Source organism: Prosopis cineraria, unplaced genomic scaffold, assembly GCF_029017545.1.
Source record: "Prosopis cineraria cultivar Desert tree isolate PC_DT_omini unplaced genomic scaffold, ASM2901754v1 PC5, whole genome shotgun sequence".
Taxonomy (NCBI): domain Eukaryota; kingdom Viridiplantae; phylum Streptophyta; class Magnoliopsida; order Fabales; family Fabaceae; genus Prosopis; species Prosopis cineraria.
This window is the reverse complement of record NW_026555336.1, coordinates 29,521,755-29,548,463: the sequence shown is the minus strand read 5'-3', so window position 1 is coordinate 29,548,463 and position 26,709 is coordinate 29,521,755. Positions and strand designations below refer to the sequence as shown.

The following is a 26,709-nucleotide window of genomic DNA, read 5'->3' as shown; positions in this document are numbered from 1 at the left end:
TTAACACTATATTTTTCCTCTCTTTTTGTGATTAATGATATATATGTGTTTATTTTACTCTTTTCTTAATGCTTCTACATGATTGGCCACCATTTAGATGTTGGGTTCACTTAATTGATACTTGAGAGGGCTAGGTTGAGTGTAGAACTTAGGTAATATTGTGTAAGAACTTAATATTTACATGTTGAATGGATGGTTTTGTTAGTAAGATAGAAATATACTTGCTAGCCTTACATAGCCACATTAGGGTTGATGTTTAAAATTGAGTTTTATTAATTGTAATAAGAGATTGGGTAATTAATTTAACTAAACACTTGTTCATGACTTGAGAGAGCTTGTCCAAGTATTTTTAAAACCCTAGGTTAGCACTTATTTTCATTAAAAGCATTTATGAGAAGAGGTAATTTTGGTGTTATGAAATGCAAGGGGGATAAATAATTCTAGGTCCTAAATTGTGTTTGAAGTTTGTGAATCACTCACTTTTTTTTATTTTCTAGTGTTAGTTTCATTTGCAAAATCATTTCACCTAACTATGTGTAGCTCAACTTGATCAAATTTGCTTAGTCTTTTGCTTGATTATAGTTTTCTAAACAAATGCTCGAGGAAACGATACTCTATTTATTTTATATTACTTGCTACGACCTGTACACTTGCAGTGAGCAACATTAATCACATTCAATATAAAACATCATTGCAACCCTCATCCCCACAATTCATCTAAATCACAAGGGGAGGTTCCAGATAACATTTTTCAATTCACACATTTACATATATCAAAATAGTCACATCCATACTTGTACCCATAATCTAACAAGCCCAGACACAATTTACCTTAGCAATAATCATTGGCCCTGAATGCAATAACCACAAGTAATATGCATTTGGTGCAAGTATGACTAAACTCAACCTAGTTGGCAATATTATACTAAATTACATATATATATAATTAAGGGTAAAGGGGCAAAAATATCTCCAAAGTGCTTAGTTAGGGGCACCTAATATTTTAAAGTGAGAAAAAGGAAAAAAATACCCATAACATTACATAGGTGGGTGTAAAAGTGACTAAACCATTAACTTTGACTTAACATTATTAACTTTGACTATTAAATGCTAATTGTGCATGTCATGTGTTAGTTTTTACTGATGTGGACTAATAAAGGGACAAAAATACTAAAGAAGTCATCGGTTAGGAAAAAAATACCACGAAGTCATTGGCCAGGAGCAAAAATACCCATAATATTTTCAGAGTTGGTATAAAAGTAATCAATTCATCAAATCCTTTAAATGTTAACCATTTAGGTAATACCTAAGTAAAAGTTGACTTTTTTTGTTGATGTAGATAAAAAAATATTCCTAGATGAATTTTTACTGATGTTGATTGATCATTGTATGAGTATCCATAATGTCACTTTAATAGGTGTAATAGTAACCAATTTGTCAAAATCCATTACCACGTATCTCATCCCTTTCCTTCCTCATTCTCCACTCATTTTTCTTGTTTGTAAAATCTTGAGATTCAATATAGTGAGATAGGTTATACACAATCGTAGATCGAGACTGGTCATACCTCATATGCCGCCCTACTTTAAAAACATTGTCACAACCTTAAATAATTTCATTCATGATAAGTTTAAAATTTTTAAATAGTTTTCACCACTACTGTAAAGAAACAAATGATTTAATTTAATATTAAGTCAAAATGATATTTTCTCACATGATATTCATACAATGACTGATTAACTTTCAGAAAATTTCATCTCGAAATATTTTTTATCCATATTAGCAAAAATGATCAACTTTTGCTTAGGTGTCAATTAAATAGTTAATATCTAAATGATTTGATGGATTAATCACTTTTGTACCAACTCTAAAAATGTTATGAGTATTTTTGCTCCTGGCCAATAATTTTGTGAGTATTTTTACCCCTTTATTAGTCCACATCAACAAAAAATGACACATGACATGCACAGTCAGCATTTAACAGTTAAAGTTAGCTACTTTAGATCAAAATTAACAGTTTGGTCACTTTTGCACCTATCTCTGTAACATTATGAGTATTTTTGCCCTTTTTCTCACTTTAGAATCCTGGGTGTCCCTGGCTGACTACTTTTTAGATATTTTTACCCCTTTACCCTATAATCAAATGCTAGAGGCATTACAATAGGATTCATATCCTAAGCTTCATATCTTTCTCCTTTTGTCCTGATTGAAGCTAATGCCTACAAAATGTTAAATAAGAGAGTGTACAACCACTCAGTAATTAAGGTACATCTAATATATATAAATGTAAATTAATTAATCATAACAATACAAGAGGTATAGTTTGAAACATATTATAATCACAGTAATTAACTAACAACCACAGTTGTAATACTAGCAACCATGTGATTATAAGCAATAATACAAATAATACACACAATGTCATAATAATAACAATCATGTGACTATAAGATTCCATAATAATAACAACCATATGGTTATGAGGATGATATGCATGATCAACATCATCCTTGTATCCTCTTAATGTTAATGTAAATAGATTACCCAAGTTCTTTAATTGTGAGGAGTAACCTAACTAAGGCTATTTCACTCACCCTTGGAACATGGTTTTCCCCATATATCATACTATAGGTGTTGTGTCATAAGCTAACCTCCTTGTTAAATAAGAAAAAACTAGTTATGTTTCAATCCCTCGATAAATCAAAGGATAATTCCTCATAGAACAAGTGAGACAATAATTAATTGGCAAGCCATCGAGCTCTAATGGCAGCCTTATCATGTAGATTTAATTCTCTACTTCTCTCCTTGAGCGAACTTCCATTTCATATGATTATGCAATGTAATACATGCTTACTCATAGTATGTATATTTTCAATCATCATATACCTTGTATGCAAATCTCAATTATCATGTTTATAGTATGCAATTTCTTAAATTATCAAATCATCACTTCTCAAGCATATATACTTTCTCAAGGTAATTTATCAAATCACAATAATAACTTGAAAGTTTCATTCACCATCTTAGCATCATCATACTTCATGTTTCTCTTGCATCTTCTCATAATCATGCTTATCATTACATTAATCATATTATCTAACAATCAATTTCATTTTTGCCACTAACCACTTTAAACATCAATTTCATGCCATGCATTTTGCACATACTTCAAAAACATATTCAAGTTTTTTTTCTAAATCCTAGACATCTATAATCAATGAAACAAGAAAAAGTATAAATTAGATTTTCCCTTGTTACATCAAATTTTTGAGAAATCAAAGGTTATCTCTTGCTAAACTCAGCCCCGAGCTTACATTCAAGCTCAAAAGATGTGCCATAAAGTTAATCTACAATCTATAACAACAATTATCACTAATAATAAACAATTATACCACTTCCAACTCTCAATTACACACTTCAAATATCAAAATTCCAACCCACAAGTGCAACTCAATTCCAAGGCATTTATTAGCTCCCATTAACTCCATTTTAAACTCTGAATAACTTAAATAACAACAATTACAACACCTTATAGCCCAATTTCTTCATTAAAGAGCCTAAGTGAAAAGTCTTAAGTCATATTAAACTTCTTAAAGAAACTAGAATATAGTTGAGTATACCTTAGATCATTCTAATCCCAAGAGAGCAAGTTATACAAACAAGTTAAAGTCATAAATTATTTTACAACTTAAAATTAATATTGGTTTAACAAAAATCAAGAAGAAAAGTATTTTCAGTTTTTTAAATTTTAAGTGAAAGTGAATGAAAATAAAACTGAGTCAAACAAAAAAATGAGTGAATTCTCCAAGTTCTGAATTCGTTCTACTATCATAGACTCCTTTATTCAATGAACTCGGTCTCTATGTGACTCAATTGACAAAATAAATGCCTAATAACCACTAGGATTAGGTAAATGAGTTTAGACCAAGCATGTAACCTCTAAACAGTTGCCAAACTTTGATAAAACAAATTACACTTAATTGTACCTTGCTAAAACCTTATTCTAACACTTAGAACAATTGAATCTAAACAATCAATTCCTCATTAAGACCTAATAGAACCTAAATGAATTAAAAATATCAAGCAAAAATTAAGAAGAATTTGAATTCAACAAGTAATAATCGTTAAAGCATAAACTCAAACACTTGAAGTGCACAAATTCAATGAAAAATGTAAACCGAAGTAATCTGATCCTCAATAAGAATAATGACATCAAATTAAATCAATCAATCTAACCAAAATTAATGAATTAAATTTGAAATCAAAACAAGAAACTAGAATTAGAATTGAGCTACAATAAAACTGAATTAAGAGAATTGAAGCTCAAGTGGAATTTCATCATCTTAGAGAATCCTTGAAGATTTAGCCTCTCATCTTACTTTCCATAACTACTGACTGAAGGAGAGATCCACAAAAAGCTATTATGGATGAATGCTCAAAGGAATGAGTCTGAATTAACTGAAACTATGAGAAAAAATCATGTGAGGGGTGTGAATGAACTAAGACCGAGAAGAGATAAGTGATCAAACTGAAAATAAGAGGAGAATCTGCAACAAGTATGTGATGAATTTGTGGAACGAGAGGGAAGTCAAATATCGTGGATGTGAGGTTATTGTACATCTTTGGTGGTCAAACTCAGGCTGAGAGAGAGAGAGAGATAAGCGATGGTGTCTCTGGTAGTGAGGTGGCTGTGCAATTTGTGTTAGATGAACTCTGAACCCAAAGAAGATGTGTGCCATGAGTGAGGCAATGAGAGTCTTCAATGTGAATGGCTGAAAATCAAACTCAAAACCAGATGAGCATTCGTGTATGTTAATTCAAAACTGAGTACTACTCCCTTCAGTTATCCATTTTTCCTCCTCCTTTTCTTTGGCCCATGTCTTCTTCTTTTCTAAAAGTGCAAATTCTGATTTAAAAATAAAATTACCAAATTTCCCCTTTAATCCTTAAAAACACAAAGCAAATCAAACTAAATCAATCCAATGAAATTGTACCAAATAAAATCCTAAAAATGAGAATAAAAATTGTCCAAATAATAAAATATGCTAAGGAACTAAAATTCTAGATTAAAAATAATTAACTCCAATAAAATGTGCAAAATTATTAAAATGCCCTTAACGTTAACACTTAATGTAAATGAGCCGATGATAAAATCTAATGCCAAAATCATACATATAAGAGTTTGAACTAATGGAATATGGTAAAAAAAAAAAAGTAAGATAAAAGTGTGGAAAATCTGTGATTTATCACTAGGGTTTGTCCAAATTGATGAAATTCATATCTAATGACCAAACAACTGGCATTCAATGTTCTAAGAGCAAAAACTAACTTCCAACAACTCCATTCAACTCCATTAATTTAGCCATAGTCATCCTAAAGTTTAAAAATCAATCAAAGAGTTGGATTCAAGAGAAATCTAGAAACCATAACCTCAAAATGTAGCTAGAATGGAAGATGAAGGATTTGGGAACTTACCTCTAGTGATCGCTGTCGCACCCGAAAAAATGCGACGCGGACGGCGCGCGAGCAGAGGTCCCGGCCTTTGCGGTGGGAACCGGATCGAACGAGGAGTCGCCACCAAGATTTTGAGGTAAATCTCGGGAAACCGATTAAATGGAGGATAAGGATGATCTGCGTAATCAGAGAATAGGTTCGGGAGTCGGTTGAGTGTGGGGAAGGTGTTAGGCACCCCACAACACCCGTTCTTCAGAACGGTTACCTGAAGTTCGTTGTGCTTTTTTTTTAATATGATTTTATAATTATTTTAATTATCTCTTTTGTATTCATGTGTTTGATAAAAATGATAAGAATTAGGTGAGAAATATTTATTTATTTATGAGGGAGGACGGACTTGACTCAGAATCTGACTCTGAGGCCTACATACCTTGTGATGGGGAGCAAAGTTCACGTAGTTCGGGCTTAAAAGTTTGTTGGTGAAAATATTTTTTTTGAAGAGAAATTAATTAGAAATAATTCACCATTTTGCAAATAAAACAATTTCTGAAATTTTGATATGTGTGTTTTAAATTGCAAGAAGTAATTTAATTTTAATTATTTTCTCAATTTTTGAATTTCAAATTAAAGAAAAGAAAAGGGTTTAAAATTATTATTATTATTTTTTTTATTTTATGATTGAGGATTTAATTGCAGTACCTGCAAAACCTTATTGGTTCATACGGCAATGCAATTGCTCTAAATATCTGCAGAGATTCTGAAATCTCACACGATAAAAGAGTTTGGCCATTTAATTTATTTATTTATATTATTATGTATATTTTCAAGTGTTAATAATAATTTTAAGTGTGTGTATATATGTTTCAAAGAAACTTAATCATCATACCTGCAAAGCCTTATTAGCTTGTACGGTAATATGATTATCCCTAATATCTGTGGAGATTTCAAAATCTCACACGATAAAGGAATTAACTTTAATTAATTGATTTAATTAATTATATAATATATATGTATATATATATATATATATATTTTAAAAAAACTAAATCGTTATATCTGCAAAGTCTTATTGACTCATACGATAATACGATGATCTTAGAAGCCTATGGAGATTCAAAAATCTCACATGACTAAAAGATATAATTGATAAATATGGTTATAATTTAAATACATTAATTTGGTTAATTAAGTTTCTTAAATTGTGTATTATATGATTATTTACAAATATTATTTATTTATTATAGAAATTGATAATCATTATATCTGCGAGGACTTACTATCCTACACGATAATACGATTAATTTAAGTCTCTATGAAGATTCTTAAAATCTCACATAAGACTTAAATAAATTATTAATTTGGATTATAAAAGGAGAGTTAATTTCAATATATAAGTTTTGCTCTCATATCTATGAAACCTCATTGATTTGCACGATACGAGATTATCTTAAATATCTGTAGAGATTCAAAGTCTCACACGATAAAATGGTTAAATAATATTCACTTTGAATATATTTTAATGTGTAATTATATAACACATATTTTTTTAATATAGAGATCTTAATCGTTATACCTGTGAAGTCTTATTGACTTACACGATAGTACGATTATCTTAAAAGTTTACAGAGCTTCAAAAACCTCACATGACCAAAAGATCTAATTAGAAAATGTGATTATAATTCAAATTTATTAATTTAATTAATTAAAATCATAAAAAACATTTATTATTTTATTTACAAAAATTTGTTTATGTAATATATACAAATTGAGAATCACGATATCTGCAGGGATATATTATCCCACACGATAATGTGATTAATTTAAGTCTCTACGAAGATTCTTAAAATCTCACATGAGACTTAAATATTTATTATAAGATTGATCCTCATACCTGCGAAATCTTATTGATTTACACGGTATAAAATCATTTTAATGCCTACGGAGATTCTTAAAATCTCACACGACATCGATGCATAATATTATGGTTGGCTAAACGATTCATGCGATGAAAGCAATGGAAAGAATAGAGAAATAAATTATTTTGACAGTTCACTATTCTTTTGACCTGGGGATATATTCTAAAAAATTCATATTTGGCATAAACTTTAGCAAGATCATAAGCATGATAGATATGGCTTCAAACCACAATCATCTAACAAATTATCAACGATATTCTCACAGGCTTCTTCTTCTTTTTTATTTTGTCAAACACCTCTCAAGTATGTTCTAAATTCTAAAACAAATATTTGATTCATGAATTTTTAATACCTAAACATACATCTGAATCAGTCCACACTCTTAGCATCTATCAATATATACATGTTCATCAATGAATCAAATCTAGATTAAGGGAGATGACATGATTTAAATATCACCTGATTTAAGTGCCAATGACCACGTCCTCAAGTTGCAGCAGCCTTGAGGCTCCACCTTGCAAAAGCCTAAGGTTTGTGTCTCTGTGCCTCCAAGAACATTATAAGTAGAAAACGAAGCTTGTGCCAATCATATAGATGTCACTTCGACATAGATTCACCATTCCAGTATCACCATCATATGCCCAGGTCAGCTTTCCACTCCCTGTCTGAACATAGAAGAATGTGTCTGCATGAAGAAGAACAGGAAGGAAAAGAGGATTGGGTTCCAATGTAAAGAACAGAAAACGAAAGGGTGGTCTGTCAATGGCAGACTCTTCTCCATATTCGGTGCATGTGAGTCTTCTCCACTCAGATTTTCCGATCACAGGACCCTCTTCCTTCGTGACATTCTCAAAACTCGAAGCCTTGCCATGCAAGGGAAGCGTGAGTAACCAGAAGACCTCGAGAAATAAAAAAAATGGCAAACCCAGCCGAGTTCTTCGATGCTTCCTTTGTTAAATGAATTCACCATGCTTTTTTCCAGAAAATCTCTCAGTCAAAAGCCAACGTTCAAACTCTCGTTCTCAGTTTTCTCTCTACTTCTCGGTCTCTATTTTTTTGTTTTTGCTTTTTTGATTTCGTTTCTCTCCTTCTAGGCTCTGTTTTTCTTCCGTTTTTTCTCGTCCATTCTCGGTCTCTCCTTCCTCCATTTTTCCTTGTCCCGATGCTCTGTTTTTGCTTCCTTTTCTGTCTCCTCTCAGACTCACTCCCTCTTCATTTTCATCTCCCTTTTTTGTCTGGTTTCAGTGCTCTGCTTCACTCTCGGTTTCTCTCTCTATACTCTGTTTTTTTATTCTCAGCTTCTCGCTCCCGTCTCTTTCTTCATCTCAGTTTTTTTTCTCTCGATCTCCTCATCTCTGCTTCTCGTGTATCTCTCACTCAGTTTTCCTCTCAGCTCTCTCCTTCCTCCAGTTTTTTCTTCTTTTTCTCTGTGCCTCTCGTCTCCAGTGTTCCTTTTCCTCTCCGTCTTCTCCGTATTTTCTCTCAGCTCTCTCCTTCCTCCATTTTTTCTTCTTTCTCTGTGTCCCATCTCCAGTGTTCCTTCCCGCATTTTTTCCTTTTTTCTTCCCCTCCCTGACTGCTTCTCCTCTCCGTCTCTTATGCTCTGCTTTTTTTCATTTTCGTGTGGCTGTATGTTTTGCCTTTTTCTGCGTTTTTCTGTGCTCGTTTCAGCTGGCGTATGGGTGCTGCGTTTGTGCTCTGTTTCATCTCACTTTTTCCTTGCTGTAACGTCTGCTTTCTCTGCTATTTTGTCTACTCTGCATGCTGCATTTCTGGTTCTGTTTCTTTTTTTTTTGCTAGCCGAAAAAGTGTACGCATGTTGGTTGCTTGTTGCTCCTTCTGCGCTTGTTTTGCTGTGCATGCATGCGTCTGGCTCAAAGTGTTTTCGTGTCTGTGTTTTAATTTTTTTTTAGTCTGCATCTGGGCTTTGCTTGCTCTGTGAAGCTTCTCATGCTCCGTACGTGCATGTCCAGCATTTTTGCCATTCTTTTTAATGCTTCTTTTTTTTAATTAGATTAAAGGAGAGAAAGGAAAATTTAATTTTAAAAATATATATATATATATATTTAAATGGAGAACAAAAATATTTAAGGAGAGAAAAGTTTACTCTAAAAAATTGACACTCAATATTTTTGAATAGTTGAGATAATGTGAGAGAGATTTTTTTTAAAGAATTTAAGCAAGATTTTTTTTGAAAATATAAATCTAAAAAAGAATTAAATTTCATTTTTGTATATTTTTTTATATTTTTTGATTTTATTATTAAATTTAAAAAAAATGTCCGGACAAAATACGGTGTTCACAATCGCAAGCTCAAAAATGCCCAAAAGTGTAAGAAGATGCATGACTTAGCAGAGCTCCAACTCCCTTCCATTCTATTCATTTTTTTTTTTTTGCATTTTTAAGCATTTAAAATGGCAATGCTTTGTCCATGAATGGTTGTACATGTTATAATCATAATCGTTTATAGTTGAAATCACTAATGCAAATTTGCTCCCTTTATCCACAACTGCGGATGGTTGTCTTTACTAAAAAGCTGGACCATGAACAATTGTGAACAAAGAACACACTCTTCTTCCAAGAATGCTCATTTGCATGAGTTTCACCCTTTGAGGTACATACGCAAACGGTTATGCATAGAGACCCAAACTCCTCCTAAAATTCAATCTTAAGGATCCAAATCTTGCTCCATTACTCCTAACCCATTTCTACCTTATTTAATATGCTTATATAAAATTTAGCATGTTACACTAGCTCTAAAGACAAGGAAAAAGCACAAGAGACTTAGGAACACATATTTCTTATCGTATAGCCTCTAATTTGTTTTTCTTTATGTGTAATGACTATAATAATGCCAGCTAGGACATTTATTTTTGTCTACTTGCACCATTGCCTACATATGTGATTGATTGTTGGTATTTTGTGCTCTAAGCCAAGTGGTATGGGTTATGAATGTTAGATCATGGCCAAAATATTAGTGTAAGTATGCTTTTTGGGTTATTGTAAAGAATTGTTCTGATGATTGAATGATGATTTGCTTCCCTTTTACTTTTGATGAATATGAGATTAAGGATTGAAAAATGAGATCTGGCATCTATTTGTGTGTTATATAGGTTATCCTAATTCCTTTAACTTTGGCTTAGGTGATTGTATGAGCTTCTGGCACTTGATATGGGGTTTGGACACCTCTTTGTTGAGTAAAAGTGTACAATATTTAGGTGTCAAACTCCTTTGTATGAAAGAATTTGAAAATGAAAGCAGTACTATTAGCTAGTTCGTGAAATGAGCTTTTTAAGGATTCTTAGATTACCTCAGTTGAATATCAAATAGAGATTTTATACTCGTTGGAAATTGGACCTTGAAATTTGTCAAATGACAGCTCAATGCTGTCAAGATTTACACAATGCACCGTAGCGTATAGTGCAAATAGCAACCAACCGTTGCACAATGCATTTCAACCATGAATGGCTTGGTGTGTTGAAAAATGACATATTTACCCATTTTATGCAAATGTTTTCAAACCTAATTATTATCCCATACTTCAATTTGTTTTGATACTCTGATTTAGATTTATTTTAACCTAAATCTTTTAGGTTTTTAATTGCAAACTAGGTATCCATTTTTCATAAAAGAATTTCTATTTGCCATGGTAAGTTTAAATGATCCTTGCTTAGTTATCATGGTAGGGTTTAATTTGAATTGTTAAGTATGTGATTAAATAAGGTGATATTCCATCATGTATTAAAAATCATTTATAGAAAGTAACAAGGGTTGAGTCTAGTAAAATAGATTAATTTCTCATAATATGATAAATCAATGTTTAAATTATTATTAGGAGAGATATTTATATTTAATATTTGATCATGTTTCGAATCATGATTGTTTATAATAAAAAGATATATGTGAGAGGGGGCAATTAAAAAGCCTTTTATAGGAAAAAGTGCCTCATAACTTTTGTAGTGTTTTAGATGTATGTGATAAATCTTGAATGCATACAAATGATTGTGAGAGATTGATTAATTAATTAATTATTTTTCTGGATAATTTTTCCTTTCAATAAATATGAAGTGTTTATTTTAAGGTATTATAATAAATAGGAGCATTTTAATGAATATCATTACATTTTGTTAACTACTAATTAAATTTTCCTTAATTGGTATAAAGAATTCTAAAGTGAGAATTAAATGAGGGAGGGATTATGATTTATGATTGAAACTCAAGAATCAGAACATGGCACAAAAAGAAACGTAAAAAAAAAAAAATAGAGAAAAGAACATGTTCACATTTAAAGGTGGAAGAAGATAACTCGCTAATACTCTTTCCAGAATGTTGTTTTAAACCTTTTATTTTATTTTAATTTTTTATTATAGAAATGCATGGCCTTGTCTTTTTTTTTTATCTAACTACTCCCTCTATTTTTTATTACTTGAGAAAGCATTATCTGCTTTTTTTTATTCATAAATAAAACTATAAAATTTAAGAAGTATTTATTATATATATATATATATATTTTAAACTACATCTCATTAAATCAAAATTTATTTTCATGAGACAAACTTGTTTCGTTAATAATAAGAATAATTTACTTCAAATTTTTTAATCTTATGTGTAATTATTTTGCTTAACCAATTTTATAAATTTTGTGAGTTGATTATAATTTGTTTACATTTTGATATAGAGGGAGTATAATTTTATTAAGTACTCTCTCCACTCCATTTTATGAGATCCTTTTTTGATAAAATTGAAAATAAAAAAAATTAATTAAATTTAATTTTGAATCTATATTTTTTAAAATATAAATTTTTAAAAATACTTTTCATCTAATAAATTTAAATTTGATAATTGATAATAGATGGAGGATATGTTTTGAATATTTTTAATTATTGTAATACTTTTCATCAATTGAATTTTTTTTAATATATGTATTGTAACTTTAAATAATTATCATTTTGTTCAACGTTATATAACACTTTTAATTAAATTACACCTTTCAATAAGTTCATTAATTATTTTTAAAATTATACTTTTTCTACGTTTATCATTATTTAATCGGGTCTCAATTAAAATTTTTTATTAATTATAATCCCTAATTCAGGTTTATTTTTTTGTGTGTGGGAAATATCATTAATTATACTTTAAAAGATCCAAAATTATTTATATTGTTTTCCCAACTCAAAAAAAAAAAAATATATCTTGTACTTTTGAAAGGGAGAGTAATCGTTTTTATAATAGATGAAATTTTAATAATTAACAATTATATTCTGGATAAGAAATTCAACTAATACATGAAATATATTTTTTTAAAATGCTAAATTTATTTTAGCAATCAATGTTTATGATGAACTTTTGAAGTTAACGTATATAATGATGATATGAAAAACTATAATTAATACCGCGTTAAAATTTTTAAAATAAAAATCAATAAAAAATTGCTTAAAAAACAACATAAAACAAACGGAGGAAAAATGATAATTATTATATAAACAAGAATTAAAAAATGATAAAAGGCAATACGAATCAAAAAAATGAGAAAAGTCAATCTCTACTTTTCTCGGCAAAACACAAATATCTTCATTTCTGTATCTGCGAGACTGTTGCTTTGTGTTGGCAGATCATTAATTCACTTGTCAGTGGCCATGAATTGTTATTTGACAATTTGAATAACATTACTTTAATATTTCAAATTAAATTATATTCAACATTATGTTTACATTTAAAAAAAATTATAAACATCAATATGAATACAAAAAATAAAAAAAAATTAGATAGAACATAAATGATATGATGCGCTTAATTTATTTAAAAATTTTTCAAAAAGAAATTATACTTCAGTATATTTGATCAAAGAATTCCTATTCAATAGATAAAAAATATGTTAAAAATTTATGTTATTATTATTATTTAGTAGACGAAAATTTCTATTCCCTCTATTAAAAAATATAAAATATTTTTTAAAATATTAAATGTTTAAAAATATAAAATATTTTTAATATTTTAAGGTATAATCATTATAATTTTTTTAGCGGTGACCCTAATGAAAGAACATTTTATATTTATTTTAAAGTAAAATGTCATATTAAATATAAATAAATATGAAAAGATAGTATTAATTTAAAAATAAATAACTAATTTATTAAGGAGAGATTTACTTTAAAATGTTTTATATTTTTTAATGTGAGAATTTATTTTAAAAAATGATAATAAAATTTATCTGAATTATATAAATGATAATCTGATACCTTAAAATACTATAATTTTAATAAAGTCTTTATTAAAAAGATTATTTTATTTTTATTGACAAATTGTGATTTTTTGTTCAATTTTTATAATTTTTTAAATAAAAATTATAATTCTTTAAATAAAAGTTATCAATGAGGTTTATTATTTTAAAAACTTAGTTTTTAATGATAAAAATTACACTTATCAAATTATAATTTTTTATACAACTCTTATGATTCATATAACAAAAAATTTTATTTCATAAATAAAAATTATAATTAAAACTTGTTTTTAACAACAGAATTACATTTGATAAATTATAATTTATTATTTAACTAGTATAATTTATAAAATAAAAATTATAATTAAAGTTTATTATTTTTAATAAAAAATAAAATAATTTTTAATTTTAAATTTTATTGATATAGAGATTTAAAGGAACTTCATTTAAACTATGACATGTAATTCGAAGGGACTTACTCTCATTTTTTCCATTTATTTACTTATGCCAAACAAACACCTTAAAAAAAAAAAAAAGGTGTCGTTACTTCGGTTCAAGCGCAATGTGACACGCGATCGCGCAAGGAATGAAACAACCGTTCCGCGCCAAATCATCTCGTTTCGAACTTGCGAAGTTGAAACTTCCCTCTCTCTCTCTCTTTCCGTGCATTCACTGGTGACTGAAATATTCTTTGGTGATAAAGTTTCCCCGATTCCAATTTTCCCAGAAAATTTCCTCTTTTTTTTTTTAATTTTGAAATTAACACCATTTTACTCAGTGGCTGCTTTTCTTTGCCTCTACTCCTTTGTGTTTTAACTTTCTTTTTCGTCCTGTTTAGGATAATTTTTCACTCTCTCTCTCTCTCTTCCTTCTGGAACAATGAACCTTTTTCATCCATCTCCCTCAGTACTGTGGGCTAATCTCAGCGTCTTTGTATTATAGGCATAATTATCGGAAATTTTGTGACTCCGCTCATAAACTGCCTCGTTTTCTATGGCGTGGAAGGATGTGCTGCCGTCTCTATTTCCGTTTGGAAGATTCTGGGCTTTGATTAAGGTTAGTGAACTGCTTTCTGATTTTCTTTCCGTTTTCCTGATTCGGTAGGGAGTGGTTTTGCGCTATCATATAATTTTTCAACAATTATCCTTTTGTCAAGTGCAATTTTTAAATTCAGTTAACTACGTAAATCATGTTCCTAATCTTCAGCCAGTTTATGAATTTGGATTGTAGTGTCATATTTTAGAGAACTATATTATACCGAAACAGAGGTTTGTAGTTTTGCCAAAGTTTTGGTGCACGACAATTTGAATTGTCACGTTTTAGTAGAACTGCTTTTCCTAGTCTAGCTTAACCAGCGTAACCTGGGCGCTCTTCAATTTTCATTTTATATTGATTCACAGATTCACCAAGGTGTAATAGGAGAGTTATGGAATTTGAACAGAATTCTGAAAACATATGATCATAGGTAGGGATACAGTATGAAAACATGTCTGCTATTATTACCTAAATTTTACATGTTCAAGCAGTGTTTCTTCTTCGATCAGAAGAGGGAATAACAAGCGTGTATATTTGTATTAAGTTTAGATTCTTACAACAGGAAGCGTGGTCAATTAATAAGAGTTTAAAGCCATCTTGAAAGTATTTGATATCTTAGTGCAGGAAATGCTTGAGTTTTTACAATGTCCCAACCTGGTAATTAGACGGTTCCGTCCCAATTTCACTGTCTGGCTTTGTTTTTCACGGCAGGGAAGCATGGGGCAAGTCGATCCTGCTGCTCACACTATCAAATCTCATGGAGCTTCACTTGCAAGAAATCACTTGCAAGACTGGCTTATATTGCTTCTTCTTCTGGTGATAGAGGTCGTTCTGTTTGCCATTCATCCATTTTATCGCTTCGTGGGAAGGGACATGATGGAAGACCTTAAATATCCTATGAAAGATAACACAGTGCCAGTGTGGGCTGTACCTGTAAGTTATTCTTGATCTGAAAAGTTTAAGACTTCAATACTAAAAGCTTTGTCCGCTTGTCATGGGATCAGTTCTGTTGGGTCTATAGGTTTATTCTGCATAAGATCCATCCATTTTATCGCGTCAATTTAAGGTACCGAGCTGACTGATAATTGTACTCATTTTAGTTCTCCACTGAAAATTGATTGATTTGATGCTTTATTAGTTATCAAGAAAACAGAACAAATTACTGGCATCTAGTCATTGACCCTGCTTAGTTTTCCACACTTTTCTCTTTCAGCAAGTTGTTAAGCTTAGTTGTTGCAAATAGCTGAGTGAATTTAATATATATTTTTTCACTTAACTGTCAGCTCTATGCAGTTTTGTTGCCCATTGCTGTTTTCCTTTTCTTCTATATGCGGAGGAGAGATGTTTATGATTTGCACAACAGTATTTTAGGTAAATTTTCTTTTCACTTTCATATGCGTAGATCAGTACCTAAAGGTAGTTGAAAAGTTAGTAAATAATGTACTTCATCGTTAGTAGGTCTCCTATTTGCGGTGCTGGTCACTGCAGTGATGACTGATGCAATAAAAGATGCAGTTGGCCGGCCTAGACCAGACTTCTTTTGGCGTTGCTTTCCTGACGGGGTAGAGGCAAGTATCGTCTAATTCAAATTGATTGTATTGTTAACATCAATATCAATATAATCAATTTTTATAAATGAGATATAGTGAAAAGCCATGTGGAAGATATTATACACGTCAACTAACAAAAGATTCTCCGGCAAAACAAAAAAAAAAAACTAACTCAAGATTCGAATAACCTGAAGATACTTTTTGCATTAGCTAAAACTCTATACATCCATGTTATGAGTATAGTGAATTAACTTGTCAGTGCAAGAATTGGCTTCCCTTTACCTAAAAACATGGTTAAAAGAGATTGTCCTCTCATTGCTAACTCTCTTATTTCAGTAGGGTCATGGAATAGACTCTAGTTCTTGTATAGACTGCATTTTCTCACGTTAGATAGTTTAATGTTAACCAAAAATGTTTTGGACAGAGAGAGACTGCGAGAGGTTTGAGATCCGCGCCCGGTTGGTTGGGGTTGGGGGGGGGGGACTTGTGCCCAATTTTGTGCATATGACAATGAAAATTTTCCTTTCTTAATCATGATTGTTCTTTGGCATATTCTGATCTTCATTAGCTCTGATTGCCGAATGTTTCCAGCAAACTATCTGTACTGAGTAAGCTGCCAATTTTTCCTTTCCTTTTTCCCCTTTTGGAAAAAGAGAGCCTAAGCTCAGCTTAACAACTTAATTACAAAATGGTGGGGAACAGTTCCCAAACTAATCAATTTGTATAGCACATGATAATCTACTTTGGAAGGTGGTCATTATAATTACATCTCCTTCATTACCTTCACAGGTTTACGATAAATGGGGAGGTGTGGTTTGTCATGGCAAGGTTAGTGATATAAAAGAAGGACACAAGAGTTTCCCAAGCGGCCATACATCTTGTGAGCAACAATATTTCAGTTAGTTTTTTAAATCACTAATTAACTGATACGGTAAACGCGTTGCAAGCATATTTCACTTGTGCTGCTCTTTTATTTGAAAATAGAGGGTCAAAGAGGGGCAATAATTTCATGTAGTTTTTAACCCGCAAAGAACACTATTTATAATGTAGATTTTGTTCATGCTGATTAAATTTTTTCTCACTCCATCGTAGTACTAGCTAATCAGTGGGGAAATATATTTTATACAAGAACTTTTGATCTCATGAAATTCAGTTCTGCAGGGTCATTTGCAGGCTTAGGTTTTCTTTCTTTGTACCTATCTGGGAAGATTAAAGCATTTGATCGAAGAGGCCATGTGGCAAAGCTATGCATTGTTTTTCTTCCTCTACTTGCTGCTTCTCTAGTTGGAGTCTCTCGGGTAGATGATTATTGGCACCATTGGCAAGATGTGTTTGCTGGAGGTCTTCTAGGTCTTTTTCTAATCACTTACCTTGCAAGAAAAATAATCTAGTGTTATATCAATATCAGAACTCAATTAATTAGAACAAGAAATAAACTTTCTCCTCTTTGTATGTTTCTTCCAGGGCTTGTTGTAGCAACCTTTTGCTATCGGCAGTTCTTTCCATCCCCTTATAATGACGATGGTAACACATTTATCTCTGTTCTTTTGACATCTTATAATAAATCCTCTCTACAAGGTTTAAATTACTAAGTTGAAATTTTGTTGGCCTTCTCTGAGGCATATTTGATCGTCCCATGTATATTGGACCATGGGGTAACCGTAAACATGTCGATAATTATAACTATATCTCAAATGTTTAGTAATAAATGTGCGTCTTTTCTTCTTAATTCACTGAATCACTGTGTCTTGGGATATTTGTCTTGAAGAGCACCTTGTCATCTGAAAACAAGAATAGATGTTTCTGTGGTCACTGGTCAGATTGACATTGGTTGTCACTCTCTGATTCTTGCCCGTTCTTTTCCATTTATGTAAAGTATATTGATAATTTGGCTTTTGTATATATAATTAAATGAGAACAAATTAATTGTTTTTTATTTTCTTCTTTTTCAGCTTATTTTCTTATTTTCTTGTCCTCTTTATTTTCTCTCATTTTCTTGTACATTGCATTTTGTTTTTAAAATTGCTCAGTTTATTTTCTTTTTTTTTAATATAAATAATTATACTCATTTTCATTAATTTACATGATTGTCAGCTCAATATTGCATTATTCATGTCTGTAGATTTAAACAGTGCTAACTTGTCTTTAAACAATAAAGACAAGATGGATGGTGGATTGACGGAGTCAAATTAAACGACCAAGTTATCAAAAATTGAGGAACCAAATTGATAATTAAAACAAACTTAAAGGACTAAGTATCATTATCCCTTTTAAATCGGTGAATTTAAGGAATGTTGAGTTTCTCCATGCTTATTTGAAATCTGGTGATTTTCAGGATGGGGTTCATATGCATATTTCCAAGCAGTGGAAGAGGAATCACGAGCCAGTGCAAACAGGAATAACCAGAATATTACTAATACAGAGGATGAGCAGGACGTGGAGTCTGGTGTTGTGAATAATCCAGAAGCAAGGACAAATCGTACTAATGCTTTCACTCATTTCCCTCTCTACTACGATGATATTCATAGCCCAACGTTGGAAGCCATGGAGCTGGAACGCAAGTGAACCAGCTCATGTACAGCTTTAGGTATTTTGCCTTCATATATTTTCCATAGGCTGTGATTTCTTTTTCTATGTACATGACTACATGTATATGAGGTCTTTCTAAGCAGCCAATTGTAGTTCTAGTTTTAGCTGCCAAATGGCATTGGCTTCAAATTAATGTGTTTCTCATGCTAAGGTCCAGTGAATACTACTCGATTAATGAAATAAGTAGTAGCTTTAGCTCTGAACTAGCAACTGACTCGCGAGTCGTGTCTTCAGGATTACGATACTAAACTCTTTCAAAAAGTGAATCATATGGTATGTTTGGTTGAAAGCATTCGAAGGGGAGTGAAAGGGACCTATTTTACTCCATTCCTCATTCATTTATTTGGATAAAATTAAATTGCTCGATTAGGGGAAAAAAAAAGAAGGATTATTAAAATCTTTCTTCTTTTTTCCTCTTATATTCTATCGGTTTAAATTTATAGAGATCTTTTCTAGAGATACAATAGTATCTTATTTGAATAAGGTGTTTTAACGATTTCTATGAATAACTAATGAAATTTTAAGAAATGTTTTCAATAAATATAAATTAATGAAATTTATATATTTGTTTGTGATTAAGTTATTTGATTAAATAATGATAGAAATAAAAAATAAATAATTTTTTAATAATATTAAGTTTTTAAAGTGAAAGTTAATTAAAAATATCTTATAATTTCTAATGAAGAGTTTGCAAGGTCCCTCTCTTTTCCTTTTATCAAACTAAATGTTAATGTACGATAAAAAACTAAAAGGCAGGTGAATTCACTATTTTTTTTTTATTACAATAGGCAAGCAAACGCTTGAAAGTATGCTATACCAAAATACACATTTAGACACTATTAACTTGAACATTTTAGTGCCTGTTTATATTTTAGTTAGGTATAATAGACTATAAAAATAATTAATTAAATAGTAAATTTTAATCATAATTGATTGTAGGGTAAACATAACTTTTGATTCCTGTACTTTACTTATATTTTATTTTTAGTCTCTATATTTTTTTGATATTTTAGGTCCCTATACTTTTATTTTTCATTATTTTTGATCCCTCTATGAGCAAAGTATAAGGACCTTAGAAGGACCCAAAATAATGAAAAATAAAAGTCTAGAAACCTAAAACACAAAAAAAAAGTATGAGGACTAAAAGCAAAATGTGAGCAAAGTACATGGACCAAAAGTTATGTTTATCCTTGATTATATTATAATACAATATGTTTGGATATTATTTTTTTTAAATTTATTTTAATAGAATTTAAGATGTTTGGATAATTTATTTAGAATTAATTTTAGCTATATAAATTATCATAAAAGACATTACCTTTTAAAATTAAATTATTGATAAATTTGTATGTAATATTTAAAGAGTAAAATATATTATTTAAATTATATATATGATTAATTATAAAAATTTAAATTATATTAATATTAACAATTTTAATATATGTAAATAAATAACTCAATATATCTTAGTTCAAATAAATTTAATAAAAAAGAAAGATTTAATTTTTAAATACCAAGCACTAATTTTACAATAACTAATGAAAATGATAATGTATAAGTTGATCTCTAATGACATCATGAATATAAGTCATATCTAATGAAGATGTTAAATACTGTTTAGAAATTTTGGCAATATAAAAAATGTAGCAATATAACAAATGATACAAAATTTCTCTCTGGACCTTTGTAACAATTTTTGTAATGACCCTCAATTTTAAATTAAATTATTTTTTCTCTACCAATTAATATTTTATTTAAATTAGTTTTATAACAAGTGCTAAATGGAGAGGGTGATTGATAGAAACTTATGCTAATAACTTTTTTAAGGATCTAAATTTTAAATTTTACTAAAAAAAATAGAAGAGAAGAGAGTTTGATTTTAGTTTTATTAAATTTTGTGCCTTTCTTATAATTTTTTTCCCGAGCATTTCTTGTAATTTTCCCATATTCCTTCAATAATTGAATGCAAAAACTGGCTTTGGAAGCTTTCAGAAAAAAAAAATCAATTTTTTTTGGCAAAAATTGAGTTTTTGGATTGATGTGTGTTTGAATAATTTTGGCAAAAATTGATTTTTCCCTCAAATAGCAATTAAAATTGTTATCCAAACGCGCACTTAATGATACAGATTGAGGTGGGAAAATGGGAAGACCTGGCCCTTAACTGCTCAAGCCCTTGAGCCTGATTTTTTAGAAAATGATCAATTTTTAAAGTTTAGCTCTTATTTCAAAGGCTTAGGGTTGCGCTCATAAGTTAGCTTTATTTAAAAAAAACAAAAAATTTAATAAAATAAATAAATTTAAATACAGATATAAAATCTTAATCAAGTTTTAGAATGAAGATAGAAATTTTTAATTCAGATCAACCTTATCAAATTTGATAAATACTAAAACTTATGTATCATAAAGTACAACATTAAGCAAAACTAAAAAATAGACTTTACAAAGTAATCGTATTTAAGAAATTAATAAAAAATTTGTCAATATCATTTTAAAATAAATAGCAAAAGAAACAACATCAATTATTTTGACAACACAATACTTAAAAAATCATCAACATTTTGGCAAACAACGCTTGAAAGGCCGCCCAAGTTCGAGCCCATTTTTCAAGGCCTATTAGGGTTGAGCCTAGAAGCTTGGTTTCCTAAAAAAACCACCAATTTTTTAGGTCATATCTAAATAGAGAAATTTTTCAAGCTTGACCCTCTAGGCTCGGCCTTTATTCCTGACTCCAGATATAGATAAGACAACTAAGCATTAAGTAATAAAGCTAAAGATCCACATCTAATAACACTTGAAAGACCCTATTACAATAAGTAAGCATAGTTTAGAGGAGAACAGTATCTTCCACACCATATGCATTCTTGGTGAGTCTACCAACCAATTCCAAGCTTTCCTTACATGCATGAGAAATTTGGACATAAAAAAAAAATGATTTCTCTAGTCTACTCCAGCTTATCTCTGAAAGCATTTCTAGAATTTACGTCTCATATCAAAATATTAATGGCTTCAAGAGAATCAATATAGAGTTTGATTCTCAAGAATCCAAACATCTTGCATACTTTCAATCCAATTCTAATTGCTAGAATTTTAGCAGTGCTAATTCTCCTTTGGCCTAAGTCTTTGAAAGCCATAGATCCACATACCATTAGAGTTATTGATTGCCACTCCACATGTTGCTTGTTGACCAATGAATATGGATGCATCCATATTAAACTGAACATAATCTTGAGGTGGCATACTCCATTCAGCTTGAGAGCTTATCAAAAGATGAAAAAACTTGTGCTTAAAGAGAGATAGTTAACACATTTAGATGTGTCCCACTCACCATCCTCAGTAACAAAATCCTTAACTAAGGCTCACAAGTTCCCTATATTGCTCCCAATTGTGATATACGTAATGAAGGGTCGTTCAAGGTTTGCCCGTAAATCCCACTACAATCTAGTTTCACATCCACTCACAATTCTCCTCTTAACATCCTTGCAAAAATCATCCCACACTTCAACAATTCCTTTCCAAGTAGCAGAGGAACAATGCTTCTTTGAAATAATCAAATGGCCCCCACTATCACACTGGTACTTGGCTTTTAGACACTTCACCCAACGATGATCTAGGTAACAGAGGATTCCCCAACAAAGTTTAAACATAAAGGCTCTGTTTTGTCGATGGAGATCCTTGAACCTTAATCCTTCATCTTTTTTTCCTCTAATATTACTTGAAGCAATAAGGTGAAGTTTTTTCATCTCATCAAATTGATTCAACAAAAAGTTTCTACTAATTTTCTCAATTTCATTAAAGGTTCCTTTGGGCAGAAGCATGGATTGCATGTAATAGATAGGGATGGCAAAGATAACAGCCTTAATGATAATACTTCTACTTGCCATACTTAAGAAATTACCTTTCCACATGAACAATTTCTTCCAAACCTTACTCATAAGAGGTTTAAAGTAGCTTTAGTTAGTTTGGTGTGAAGTAGTAGGACACTAAGGTACTTTCCATGATCACAAATGAGATCTATCCTTACCTCCTGCCACAGATTCATGGCCCTATTAAAATTCACATTTGTAGAGCAAAAGAGTTTTGACTTATTTAAATTTACCCTATGTCCAAAGACATTACAAAAATTAGACATAACTCCTTTAATCACATTCATTTGTTTAATTGAAGCTTCTGAAAAAAGAAGGAGAAAGGAGATCATCAGTGAAAAAAAGATGAGAAATAGCACGACCATTACCTGAAAAGTGAAAGGTTTCCATCTATTCTTCTAACATTCCTCTTCAATTGCATGACCAAGTCGCTCCATACATAACATAAATAGGTAAGGACTCAAAGGATCTCCCTGCTTAAGACCTCTAGTAGGGGAAAATTGGGGGGGGGTTCCTCACCATTCCATAAGATTTTCATGGTATTTGTTGACGCACAAGTCATGATAAGATTGATAATTTTAGCATCTAAACCAATTTTAGAAAGCGTATTTGCAAAGAAGTCTCAATCCAAATGATCATATGCTTTTTCCATGTCAACTTTCAATGCAACAAAGCCTTTTATTCTTTTCTTATTTCTCATAAAGCTACATTGTTGTGGTTTGATCAAGTAGCTCATGCACCTTTTTAGTCTCGTAGCGAGAATCTTGGTGACAATTTTGAAGCTTACATTACAAAGAGAGATTAGTCGAAGGTCCTTAAGGGTTAAAGGAAGTATCACATTAGTTTGATTCACTTCTTTGATTTTAGAAGGATCCTCAAAAATGTTTTTGATTGAATTGCAAACCTTGTTACCTATAAGATGCCATTGTTGGAAAAAAAAAAAGAGCTTGAATTCCATTAGGCCTTAGAGCTTTGAAAGCTCCCATGACAAAAGCTGCATTCCTAATTTCAATACTAGTCACTTCTTTCTAGATTTCTCTTAAGTCATATTCCTTGATCGCAGTGAAATTGGCTATCCACCTATAAGGATTAGAAACACATTGATCTTTGGCATACATATTTTTAAAATATAAGTTAGCCATGGATTTCAAAGCATTAAGATCTATAACCTATTCTCCATTGTCATCCTTCAAAGTCAGGATCTTACTTCTTTTCCTCCTAATCTTAGTTGTAGCATAAAAGAATTTGGTATTCTTATATCCCTACTATAACCAATTGGCCCTAGATTTTTGAAACTAGATAAGTTCTTTTTTAGCACATAATTTGTGGTACTCCTCCCATAACTTGATCTCCAATCTTTTAAGTCCATTCTCTTCATTTTCTCCTACTTTGTCTATACCTCCCAATCTTCTTAAAACTTCCCGATTCTTACATGGGATGTTACTTAATTTTTCTCTATTCGAAACTTTGGCTTTTGAGGAAAAATTTGATAACCCTTCCATCCAATCATAGCCATTCCATGCATCCTCAACCAACCCAAGAAAATCATCCTCTAGGAACCACTACAACAAATTTGATTATAAAGGACGGTTGTTTTTTTCATAACTGTCCTCTATTTGATCATTTTCTATTGTCAAAGATATATTAGACGGTTATGTAACCATCCTATATTAAGGAAAATATAAGACGAGTATTGTAGAACTGTCCTATATGAATATTCATATAGTTAAAAATATTGAGACTTTTCCAAACACTTGACCCTCTCTTCAACCCAACTATTACTTTAAATAACAACACAAGAACAATCTAATAGTAACAAACTCTCAAACAAATAGTTAACAATACCACTCTCAAACTACAACAACAATAGTCTAATAATATATTAAATTAAACAATCTAATTAACCAACAACAATCTAATAATAGATTGAATTGAAGAATCTAATTAACTTTCAACAACAACAACAATCATATGTAATGTAGACAACATCACAAGTCAAGAAAACTTTTTTAAAACATTTGATTGAAGTTAATTGTAGCTAGAAAGAAGAATAATTTTTCAAACTATTAATTTTAAATTAAAATTTGATAACATAATGACTTACAAATGGAACTTTCCTGGGCATTTTGCCCTCAGTAACAAGAAAAAGAACATCATCAACAACAAAAAATATTCACAATAACAGGCCACAACAATTATTTTAGAACTATATATAGCCCAAAGTATAAAAAAAAAAAAAGATTTACAAGTAACTAATGGTAACTCAAATCAAATCCAATTCTCATGAAATTTGGCACACTTGTACATTCAATACATAAATTCGAACCAACAAAATCCCCTAATCAAATAAGCTCTAGAATATAATTTGAATTATAAAAATATCTATGAAATTCACATAAAATTCATTAAAAAATAAACTGAACCTAAAATAAATTTCAATCATAAATTACTATCTAAATCATTATTTTCAAGCTACCTCTAACTTCCATTAAAGATTCCCAAGCTAAAATTGAGGTACATTGCCAAAAAAAATGAGGAGAAGAGAGAAAATTTCAACCAAATACCTTCATCAACATTGATCCTAGAAGAAAAGGAAGTGTTTCAACCAAACCACGAGCTTGGGGCTTGATTTTTACAAGACGGAGTTTCAAATTTCAAGCATTCACAAAGAAATTAGGGGGGAAAAAGGAAAACAGAAAGGTGAGGATGAAGCAAATGATGAAACAGAGACTCAACAATGGCAACGTCTCCTCCATCAACGTCATCACAATCCGAAAATGATGGGGCTAGAGAAGGAAGTTTAGGCGACGGAAAGGGGTTCTGGGCAGGAAATTGATAGTGAGATTAAGAGAACTTTGGTTTTTGGCTTGGAGAAGATGAAGACATCATAAACAAAAGTGGGTTTAAGGTTTTAATTTTAAATCATATAAGATGGTTATTCATTTTAACCATCCTATATAAATATACATATAGGATGGTTTCTTGAGGAAACCGTCTTGTATATGTTTCTACATCTTTTTTAAACACATATGGGACGGTTGCTTAAAGAACATCCTATATATTAATCATATAGGATGGTCCCATGTTCTTATATGTCTTCTCACATTAGCTTTGCCTTCTTATAGAAGATGGTTTTGCGTACAATCGTCTTACATGATGTGTCTTCTATTATGTCTTTTGTAGTAGTGAACCAAGCAAAATTTCAAATGAATCTATCCCTTCTTTCCCTCTGAGGATTATTGAAGTTTCTCACCAGAATAAGTCTGTGATCAGAATGATATGTAAGTTGATGATTCATCTCCCAATTGATGTTGTCAAAAAACCAGTCCAATCTAACTTTATGTACTTGTCCTAATTTCTTACTCCATCCATTGTCAGATGCTTCCTCGGCTCCTCCATTCTATGTACTTGTCCTAATTTCAATTCTCATTTCATTTTCAAATCCTCCTTTCGTTTTCAAATATAAAAAATAATTAAAATTCATATAATTTAACAAATTTGATTAAGTATAATAATTATGTTTGAAATTAAAAATTTTGATTAAATTATTCCTGTAATTAATGAAACAAATTTGTCTAAGGAAAATAAATATTGACGTTATGAGAGACAATTTAAAAAAATATATATATGATGAATTCCTCTTGAAATTTATAGTCCTATTTATAAATAAAAATAAAAATACAGATGATAATTTTTCTTATATTTGACAAAGAAGGGAGTATATGTTATGCTCTAAATTTCAAGATATATTTATTACTTGTTTTTAATAATATTATTCTTAATAGATGGAGGGTATTCAACAAGAGTAGTTAAGATTTAAAATACTGTGGCACTATCAATTAAAGGGTTCACCAAGTCTCAAACTTGAAAAATCAAGATAAGTTGATTCAACTCTCACAATTAGTTGAATTAAGTGTCCCTTGATTAATATTACTTTTGTTTCAAATTATAAGATACTTTTGAGGGAGATTCAGCAACACAAAATACGAGATATTTTAACAAAAATAATGTTTCATTAATAATATTTTTAATGTTATCCTTCCCATATATTCTCCATCTTTAATATTCTTTAATAGATGAAA

General features: G+C 30.5%; 1 protein-coding gene across 4 annotated transcripts; it reads left to right on the top strand.

Moving 5' to 3' along the window:
• Positions 1-14,136: 14,136 nt before the first annotated feature.
• On the top strand, positions 14,137-18,967 carry LOC129312109 (lipid phosphate phosphatase 2-like). 4 transcript variants are annotated; one of them, XM_054954699.1, is made up of 9 exons: positions 14,137-14,265; positions 14,533-14,646; positions 15,337-15,558; positions 15,909-15,996; positions 16,081-16,193; positions 16,965-17,055; positions 17,337-17,525; positions 17,640-17,699; positions 18,511-18,967. In XM_054954699.1, the coding sequence occupies exons 2-9, from the start codon at positions 14,584-14,586 to the stop codon at positions 18,738-18,740; spliced, it is 1,056 nt and encodes a 351-aa protein (XP_054810674.1). In that variant the 5' UTR covers positions 14,137-14,265; positions 14,533-14,583; the 3' UTR covers positions 18,741-18,967. The 4 variants fall into 4 exon arrangements, with proteins under 4 accessions (XP_054810674.1, XP_054810673.1, XP_054810676.1 ...); XM_054954698.1 differs by having other exon boundaries at positions 14,179-14,284; XM_054954701.1 differs by lacking the exon at positions 18,511-18,967 and adding an exon at positions 18,298-18,504 and having other exon boundaries at positions 14,208-14,646.
• The last annotated feature ends 7,742 nt before the right edge of the window (positions 18,968-26,709 follow it).

What these genes read in the sequence shown, in the direction of transcription:
- LOC129312109 (XM_054954699.1), top strand. Translation starts at nt 14,584, where the DNA reads ATGGCGTGGAAGGATGTGCTGCCGTCTCTATTTCCGTTTGGAAGATTC. An exon ending in TTTGCACAACAGTATTTTAG is followed by an intron (nt 15,997 to 16,080) that starts GTAAATTTTCTT and finishes CTTCATCGTTAG; the next exon opens with TAGGTCTCCTATTTGCGGTG. An exon ending in GCTTTCCTGACGGGGTAGAG is followed by an intron (nt 16,194 to 16,964) that starts GCAAGTATCGTC and finishes TTACCTTCACAG; the next exon opens with GTTTACGATAAATGGGGAGG.